Genomic DNA, 9,892 nt, shown 5'->3' on the forward strand with positions numbered 1-9,892 from the left:
TTTGTTTTGTGGTTTTTGTAGTGCTAGGCAAAGACTCTGCCACTGAGCTACATCCCCAGCCCTAACATTGTTTTAAAAGCAAAATATATTTTGATAATCTAATATCAACAAAGCATAATAAAGTACTACATATTATAAAATGTTATTATTTAAAATGAATATATCACTGGGTGCTGGTGGTTCACACCTATAATCCTAGCTACTTAGGAGGCTGAGATTCAGAAACATCAGAAAACCACTAGTGGTGCTGTGACTAAAAGCGGTAGAGTGCTCACCTTGAGCAAAAGAGCTCATGTACAGTGCCCAGGACCTGAGTTCAAGCCCCAAGACTGACAAAATATCAATCAATCAATTATATCTGTCAAAAATTAGAAGCTAGTCAAGGAAGGATATAATTTAAGGAAGCAGAGCTTTCCTGCCAGTAAGTGTTTGGGTTCTGAAAAGGCCTTAGATCACCCAGCTTCCCAAGTGGGAGTCTGTGGAATCTTAGACACATGTCCATAGTAATTCTCAATAGGCATTCTTCTTGAAGTAGAGTAAATCTCTACTCATACTTGGAAAGTGCCTGATTTAGTAATCAGCACTCTAAATGAATAATTGTGTTATACCTAACAATGAAATGTACACTATATAACAGAATACCTAAATACTTTAGTAGTATTTTTTAGTTGGGGAAAAAAAGAAAAACAAGAAGAGCCAAGCACCAATATAATGACTATAATCCTAGTTACTCAGGAGACTGAGAGCCAGAGGGTCCACATTCAAAGCCATCCAGCCAGACAGGGAAATCTGTGAAGCCTGCAGAAAAAGTTGGGCTGAAGGCTTGGCTAAAATAGTTCAGTGCTAGCTAACTGGGCAAACCAAGCAAGCACAAAGCCCTGAGTTTACCCTGGTACTGCCAGAAAAAGAGAGGGGGGAGGAATGGAGGGAGGGAGGAAGAGGGTGGGGAGAGAGAGAGGACATCTAGTTTTCACCACTTTTCAGCAGCCCCTTATATAATATGCTGTTTGGGTACTGAATGAGTGTTTCATTTGCTCATTTATGACTTAGAGCTTCATGGTTTGGGTTGAGTTGGGTTGAGTTGATTTTTTTGAGACAGGAGGTAATGCTGGCCTCAAACTTTTAACCCTCCTGCCGCTGCCTTCCGAGTGGTCAGATTACGGGCATGTACCACCCTGCTCAGCTCAGGGTTTCATGTTTTTAACCAAGGTATGACTTGTGCAGCCTTTCCTGCCAAGAGCCAAAATAATGTCACCTCTAACACTTCATTTTCCTCCTATGTAGAAAGTGGCCTGGCACACTTTTCCTGTGAGTAAGCCTGTTAGAGGTCAGTGCTTTGGTGAAGACAATGAGGCCAAATTGAGCTTGAAATTCCACTTCAGCATGTCCTGTCACTTTTCCAGTCTCCAGGTTCAGAGAAGAGGGATCCAGGGTGCACAGACAGGCACCTAAAACCTTTTCCCCACCAGGGCCTCTCCCTCAGGTTGATTTGCCAACCATCTCATAACCAGGGTGCTGTACCCGCTTGCCTGGTCTCAGTAAAAGGGATGTCATGAATGGGAGGAGACAGTCCCCCGTCTTTGCCTGCCCAGGCCCCACATTCAGTTCCCCCCCCACCGACACACACACACATACACACACACACACACACACACACACACACACACACACACACACACACACACACACACACACACACCATACCCACACACACACTGCTCTTGCAAACTCGCATAATGTATTTCTGTCAAGTTACATTTGTACATCTGTTTATTTTTCATTTTGAAAACATGTTTTCTTGATAAATTTATAAATATTTTAGCAGGTGCCCTTTCCCCATGTAAATCTTTCTCCGACACACATGCCCACGCTGCCTGCCAGATTGCATTTGGGTTAGTGCATGCGCAGTTCCCATGTCGAGTGCTCACCCCTCTCTCTCGCATCCTCTCCTGGCCCCTTGCTGCCCCTGCGTGTTCACAGCCGGACAGGCCTCACTTCACACTGATTCCTGTGCCGGGTCTTCAGTCACTTTGTGTGTGCCTCCTGGATTCTCCCCATCTCCTCTCCTCACACAGGATTGCTGGTAGCACCTTCATGAATCTCCTTTCTGCTACTTAACTCATCTCTGTGAGGAAGTGATACATCGTACTCACACAAAAACACATGTGACTTTTTATTTTGGGTGGAACTGGGTTTTGACTACTGACCGCCACAGGGCCTCCAGCGAGTGAAGTGCCTACCATCCCTGACCTCTTCTATTTGGGTTTGATATCTTGCAGTTGGGGGCTTCATGTTTGTGCCTGGGGCTGGCCTTGATTCTCTATCCTCCTCTGCACTAATACATGAGGACTCAGGGGGCACATTTCTGGCTTCCCTTCCTGAGTCTGGGGAGAATCCCTGCTTAAGATTCATGGCATGGTTCCCGGTGTTCTGAGACGGCCCTGCCGCATTCGGTCTGCTGCTGCTGATGTGAAGTTGCCGATGGTCAATGATGCGTTGTTTTCAAATAGACTCCCTTCTTCAGAGTCGTTTTAGATGGATGGAAAATACAAAGGTCCCAGGTAGCCCCTGATCCAACACTCCCAACCTCCCCAACCCTCAGCATCCCCACCAAGGGGGCACATTTGCTACAATGGATGAACCTCTACTGACCTGTCATGGTCACCCTTATTTTGTAACAGGTTCTCACTGGGTGTTGTACAACCAATCAGTTTCAATCCCTGTGTCGTGTCAGCCATCCACCATTGTGCATTGCGGAGTAGACTCACTAGCTCAACTGTTGTCTGTACTCATCCTCTCCCCTCCCTCCTAGCCCGGGCAGCCACAGATCTCTTTATCATCTCCACAGCTTTTCCTTTTTTTTTTCTTTTTTAGAATGTCAGAGTTTTGGAATCGGTTGGTTTCTGTCACTCAAAAGCACCAACCTAATGCATTAGAGGGGAAATTTTCATATATAAAGCTTGCAAAAGAGTTTTCTAGTCAATTCTCCTCAAACCCCCAAGTTCCTATAAGCCAGAACACATTCCCTCAGTTTTCTGCTTGGTGGTGACTTTTTGGCCACATTTAGGCATCAGAGAGGAATTAAGAGGTGCAGTGGAATAGATGTTAATGTCAGACACATGTGGTCCAGTACTCAGGTAGAAGTATGTGTCCATACTTCCTGTGCGTATATATGTTTTAAGTATCTCTATCCTCACCTACTCGTCTATGAGTTAGTTTACGATGTAGGATATAAAAACCAAGGTTGGAAAACCCTCCGAAATGAGGCCTTCTATCCTCCAAATCCCGGTGGATCAAGCTTCCCTTTTTGTCTTTCATCCAGGTGTGTGAGAAAGAGAAACTCTTGTCAGAGAGAAACCAACTGAAAGCATGCATGGGGGAACTGCTGGACAACTTCTCCTGCCTCTCCCAGGAAGTGTGCCGAGACATCCAGAGCCCTGAGCAGATCCAGGCCCTGCACCGCTATTGCCCTGTCCTCATACCCATGGATCTTCCTGGAGCCTCCAGTATTAACCCCCCTCCCTTGGGTGTTGAGCAGAGCCTTGCAGCCTCCCAGTGTGCAGTGGGGGAAAATGTGCCCTGCTGCTTGGAGCCAGGTGTGGCTCCCCCCGGACCCCCCTGGGTACCAGGCAACACCTCTGAGAATTGTACCTCTGGGAGGAGATTGGAAGGTACTGACCCAGGGAACTTCTCCGACAGAGGACCTCCTCTGGAGCCCAGGAGCCAGTCGGTGACTGTGGACTTTTGCCAGGAAATGACTGATAAGTGTACAACGGATGAACAGCCTAGGAAAGACTACACCTAGGAACTCAGATCTGCCTCCCAACCTTCACACCTCTCCCATCCAGGTGTTCTTCAGTCAGCCTGTGGCACTGTACATCTGTTGTCTGGAAGAACCAAGAACAAATCTGGTGCACACTACAGCGGTCTTAGCAGCAATACTGTTCTGAAGTATTCCCTGCTCTCTTCAAGCAGGAGTCATAGATAGTTCCCTTCACAATGGTGCTACCCCTTGCTCAGGCAAGGAAAGACAACAGTGCTGACACTGTCTGTCTGTGGGTTTATTTCAGTCTTCACAGGGATAGACGACAACACCTCTAGGACCCCACCACGGATTTTTTTTCTCAGTGGCCCATGTCACAAACCCTATCTCAGGAATATCTTCTGAATGTTCAATTTTTTTCATTGATGACAGCTTCTATACACATCAAAGTTTTATAGCTAGACTGTACATAGTATATATAATATATATGAAATATATATCCATATGCAAAAGTCCTGCATGCCTCAGTTTTTTTTTCATCCTAAAACTGGAAACTTATTTCTCATTTATAAACAGGTTCCAACATTCCTCTTCTTTTGTCTGTAGTGCTAGAACTAGTTTGGTAACCATCAACCTGCTCATTTTTCTTGCTTCATGGTTCAATTTCAATTTGTACTTATTTATGGACAAAATTCAATCATGTTGGAAGCTTTTTTTTTTTTTGTAAAGTTTAATTCAGGCTTTTTCTCTTTGATTTGGGTTGGGCACCACCAAATGGTGTCATGTGAGCATTGTGGGTTCGTGCTTTGTAGGGGGTTGTTTTTTGTGTTGTTTTTGTTGTTGTTGTTTTCTTCTTGCAGATACTGTACAGTAATGGTCAATTCTGCCACTTGCACTGAGTTTGGGGTCAAACCTATTTTCTTAAATGAAGTTGTAACTTCAGTGTAACTCAAGTATACTGTATTTTCTTTGCTTTTTAGTTAAAAAGTAAAACAGTTTAGCTAATTAAAAAGCACTCAGGTGATAATTATGTAGGAAAAAAAATACAATCTTGCCAAATAATGAATCCATCCTAGGATGTGTAAACAATAATCCGCTTGAATATTTTTCTATCTCACCTCCTCCCCAGCTTGCCCTATGTAAAATTTCACTGCAGATCAAGCTCGGAGTTGATGCTGGAGGGTCAGTTTCCTAACCGGGGAGGATTTAGATGTCTCACTCAAGAGTACATCACAACAGCAGAAATCTGAAACTTTGTACCGGAACTCGACAGGCATTGGCTCCTAGAAATCAAGGTAGAACTATTTCTTACCCAGGGAGTATGTCACATTCATTTCAGCACTTCATCCAGCCTTGGCTTGCTCTTGGAAGTGTTAGACAGTAGGACCTTCTCCTTTGAAGGAAGTGGCTAATAAGCCACCCCACTTTCCTACCAGGATTACCTCCCAGGACATCTACCTGAGAGGATTTGAGTCATGGCCTGGGTGTTCTGCCTTTAAGTGGCAGCTCCTAGGTTAATGCAGCTTGTAAAAGTAGGAGAGAGCAGGGCAGATTTAAGCCTGAGATCTACCCCTGACACAGGCTAACATATTTCTTTCTCCTCTCTTCCTCTAAATGCTTTGAGTTGTACTCTGAGGTTTTTCTGCTGGTCTCTTGTCTGCAGGCAGCTTCATACTGAAGCTTTAGACAAGGCATCAGCCCTTCTTGCACACACACACCCTACCCTCACCTGAGGGTTTGCTTCCCTTGCTGTAAAGTTGGTTGGCTTGCAACTCAGACAGAGCAGCTTTCCTGGCTCTGGGGTGTCCTGGCCCTGGCCGTGTTGACAGGAAGGTGTGCCCCAAGGAGGAATCAGCTCTCTCCTTCCAATGGTCCCCTCTTCTCTAGTTCAGCAGCCTGAGGGCCACTCTAGCCTGGCTGTGCAAGGCAGTCCAGAACAGTTTGATGTGGGGATGGGGTGGTGGGCAGGTGGGGGAATAGATGATTGACTTTGTTTCTTGATTTGTGCCATTGTTTTGGACAATATTTAAAGCTGCATGTAAAAGGAGAACTTTAGTATATGATTAGTAGGCAAAAAAAGTGAAATCATAGTAACCTATGTTTTAGTATTATTAACTTCTTTCTGTACAAATAGTAGCACTAAATGTTTGAATATGTATGAATGCCAGAAATGTGTTAGTTCATGCAGTAGGGGTTTTTTTAAGGCTTTTTCTTTTCAAGTAGTTCCACTTTTAAAACCTGCCTCTGGGTTTTCATGTCCTCGTGTGTGTGTGTGTGTGTGTGTGTGTGTGTGTGTGTGTGTGTGTGTGTGTGTCAGAGAAAGATTTGGAGAAATCACTGCGTTGAAGCTACCATTTTTGTTCTGCTTGTTGGAATTTCTTGGCCTAGTCGAACAGTTCTGTATTTCACCAGTTTTGCCTTTGTGGGAAACTGGTGACAGCTAGAATTTTAACTCAATGTGAATCACATGATACTATAACTATAACTATACTATCATATGATATATAACTATGCTTTATGGTGGAGCAGTTAGAAGACAGTATTTTATTTTTTCACTTTCATGTTGCCTTTTTAAGTGCTCTCTTTTGGAAAACAAGGAATGTGTTCTGCTCATACCACAAGCAGATGCAAACCAGCTTCTTGGCTTGATTTGCTCCAGTAACAACTCATGTGCAACTGGTAGGATTGACCTTGTTCCATCCGTTCTCCTGATTTGGGTTGTTTGGTAGCCCAGACATGTACCCCAGACATGCTAGGAGGGAAAGGGTCTTTATTGCTCTCCACCTGATTCCACCCTCATCTTCCTCTCACCAGTTCCTGACTGCTTGATTTCCTCTTCAACCACCCAGCAGTAGGAACTGGTTTTAAACAAAGAAAAGAGAAAAAAACACATTACTCTAAAAACTATCATTCTACTCCTTTGATATTTTTTAACAAATTATTTCCTTTATCATCCACCATGAACAGCTACTGGAATTGTTTATGTGATATGTCTGTGTCTTTTACTATTCTAAACCATTGCTTGTCAAAATTGTCTCTAGGTTGATTCAAAGGGATGACTCACTAGGGACCAAAATCCAAATTGCCTCAAATGAAAATTTTAAAACCTAGTCTGTCTCCTTCCCTGGGATCCCTGAGTCAATCCTAAACCTTTTATGAAAAGGAAAAGCAAGAGAACAGAAGGAAAAATATTTGCACACTAAGGTGACATTTAACTGGTTTTTTTTCCAATGGTCCTTCCTTATAAATAAAGGAAGTTCCAATCATGGGCTATTTACAGGGGTCTCTGTGACAGCTTGGTTGAGTGTCCCAATGGCTAGGGTACACATGGGTTGTTGGGGTGACTAATTAACAGCACCTAAACCTAGTCCTCCCTTTGGATCAGCTTTTGTTCTACTTAGGTCTCTGGACAACCTCCGTTCATTCAGGTTCGTCCGGCTTTGGGCAGGTGAGTGCTTTACTGTATGTGTTTCTCTGCGTTATCTGGGGGTGCCTTGAATAAAATCGAACTTCATTATATACTGATTCTGGAACAAAGCAGTTGCAAACATTTTTTTAAAGCTGGCAAAGTTACTAGGCCATCCTGCTACTTCTCTTCCAGGTTCCCTAACCATGACTCAGGCGTCAGAGGTGATGCTGCCGTAGAAAAACGTTATTTTATATGTTGTACAAGTAATTTATTGACTTTCGTTTAAAGGTATGCTGCTTTTTAAGGTGCACTATAATTTTGGATGTGATCCTTGCATTGCTTTCCCAAGGAAGTAAAAAAAAAAAATCTAGTGACTAATATGCCAATTGCAAATCTCCTTAAAAAGGAGCCCGGGACCGACCACAGGACTTGCGTGAGAGGACTGCCTAACACCTATGCTTCCTGTTGCTTTAATACCTTATGATTGCCACTGTGGTAGAAGAAAAAGAAGACACAGACCAAGGGTTTGTAATCATAAGGCTTTTAAGAAACAGCAAAATCCTACATCCTATGGAGTAATGTAATCTTCTCAAAATGAGTATAAACCTACAAAGGCTAGTCAAGTCTTTATTTGACAACCTATTTCTTCACATCATGCCCCATTCAAACTAGTAGCTTAATTGACTTCAAACTTCTCCACTATTGCTTATAGTGTAGGGAGAATCTCCGCTCTGGCAGGAAGCAAGAATCAAGTTTTGCCCTCAAAGCACCAAAAAATGAAAAAAAAAACAGATGAAAGAACAAGATATCTTCTTAGAGAATAAAGCTGTTTGTTGTTATCATGTTAGTATCCTTTCCCAAAGGTGAGGATTTTATTGTAGGTTCAATTTCTGGCAAGTCAGTCCGTGCCACAATGCCCTGTCCAGAGAGGAAGTCTGTGCATGCGGGCATCTCGTGTTCCACATGTGTGTTTATGACACTGCCCAAGCCATCTCATGACCCAAGCATCAAAGGCAGATGCTGTAGACTAGGATATATTTGTGAATAGTGTGTGCAAATAGTATTTGTACATAGAAAAGACTTGTGGCAGATCAAGGATAAATTATTCAGCTGACAGTGCAAAAAAGAAAAACAGTACTTGCAAAGAAAAGTAAGTGTATAGTATTTTCCTACACTCCACCCTGGGAGATAATATTTATATCAAATAAATATCAGTACATTTTAATTGTGATATGAAAATGATGCTGCCATTTTTTGTGAAAAATACCCACTTGGTTGCAGAGGCCAACTTTTGTAAGCTTTGATTTAATGTCGTGACATGGTGTATGCATTATTCAAGCAATGGACAAACAACGTTTATTCCACATTATTGACCTCAGATAAAACAGTGGCCCTTCATTGACACTGAAGTGCAGCGAGACCATTCATATCAGGTAGACTCCCATTCCGTGCCAAATGCTCCCACGGGGACAATCAGACATGTATTTAAGGAAAGAAAGAAGGAACCTGGACAGAGAAGGGTTTTCCTACAGATTGATGCAAAACCTGCTACCAAAACATGTCTGGAGGCGGAGGGTTGGCCTCCACTTGAGTCCTAACGATGCATTTGGGGTGTGCGGATGCTGAAATGCTCATTGACACAAGAACCTGGCACCTGTGGTGAGTTACCAGGAAGATTGCAAATGCATTTGGGAGCTTCAGGTGCTTGTTAGACACAGTGAACCATTCACGGCGAGAAGGCCTGTGAGAATTTGTTCCAGAACCAGTCTAATGCAAGTGCACCTCTAACATATGCCTTACAAACTCCAGAGGCCATATTCAAAACAGGGTCTTCTCAGTGTATGCAAGGGGCTGCAGCCCCTCTCCTCTTCCTCCCCAGGTCGAACAATATGGACAGTTTTCACACATATCTACCTGTATAACCCTCTGTACCTCTCATAACTGGTCAACGACTGTAACAGGTTACATCAGGTGTTTTTCTACATACTTTTTACACAGATTCTATGCGATTAATGTAACTTAATTCAATGCATCATTTTATTGTACTAGTTCTTAGGCTTGTCCTTTTTTTTCCTAAGTGATTGTGGTTTTTCTTGTGGTTTTTATTGTAAAGATGAAATGGCTGTTGATGCTTATTCTCTGTAACTAAGAATTTTTACCTTTTGGGGGAGAAAAAGCATTGCTATGAACTAATGAATTGAAACTTCATTTACTCATTGTAAATACACTATTGTGCAAAAAATTCACTCAGTTGAATTGCTAGTGTTAATTGAATTTTTGTCTAGACACCATTTCTGTTGATGAAATAAAGACATATCATTATGCATTGTAAACTGACTTCCTCTGCCTCTGATCCCTGCCTGTATTGCAGATTGCGGACAGGGAAACTCAAGAAATCTCTTCTCCCCAAGAGGCCACTTCTCTTTCTTTAGTTTGGACCCTTCCATACTACCCAAGTAATCTTAAAAATTGGGCAGTATACTAGGCACTGGTGGCTCATGCCTGTAATCATAGCTCCTCAGGAAGCTGAGATCTGTGGATCACAGTTTGAAGCCAGCAGGAAAGTCCACCAAAGAAAGCCAAAGCAGAGCTGTGAGCTGAGGAACAGAACCCAGGCCCTGGGTTCAAGCCCTAGGATAATGCTAATTTAATTCTTAAACTCTGAATTTTAAAAAGGCATTCGGCCTAACTTTCTGGTTTTTGTGTTGCACTATAGTTAT

The 9,892-nt window shown here is 42.9% G+C and overlaps 1 protein-coding gene across 1 annotated transcript in view; it reads left to right on the plus strand.

Moving 5' to 3' along the window:
- Bach2 (BTB domain and CNC homolog 2) overlaps nt 1–9,505 on the plus strand; it is a 356,175-nt gene extending 346,670 nt beyond the window's left edge. Inside the window, exon 8 of the mRNA XM_042679581.1 lies at nt 3,323–9,505. Within this exon, the coding sequence (XP_042535515.1) occupies nt 3,323–3,805 (483 nt within the window). The 3' untranslated portion in view covers nt 3,806–9,505. The remainder of the gene's footprint in view (nt 1–3,322) is intronic.
- The last annotated feature ends 387 nt before the right edge of the window (nt 9,506–9,892 follow it).

Source organism: Dipodomys spectabilis, unplaced genomic scaffold (assembly GCF_019054845.1).
Source record: "Dipodomys spectabilis isolate Male_0828 unplaced genomic scaffold, ASM1905484v1 ptg000053l, whole genome shotgun sequence".
Taxonomy (NCBI): domain Eukaryota; kingdom Metazoa; phylum Chordata; class Mammalia; order Rodentia; family Heteromyidae; genus Dipodomys; species Dipodomys spectabilis.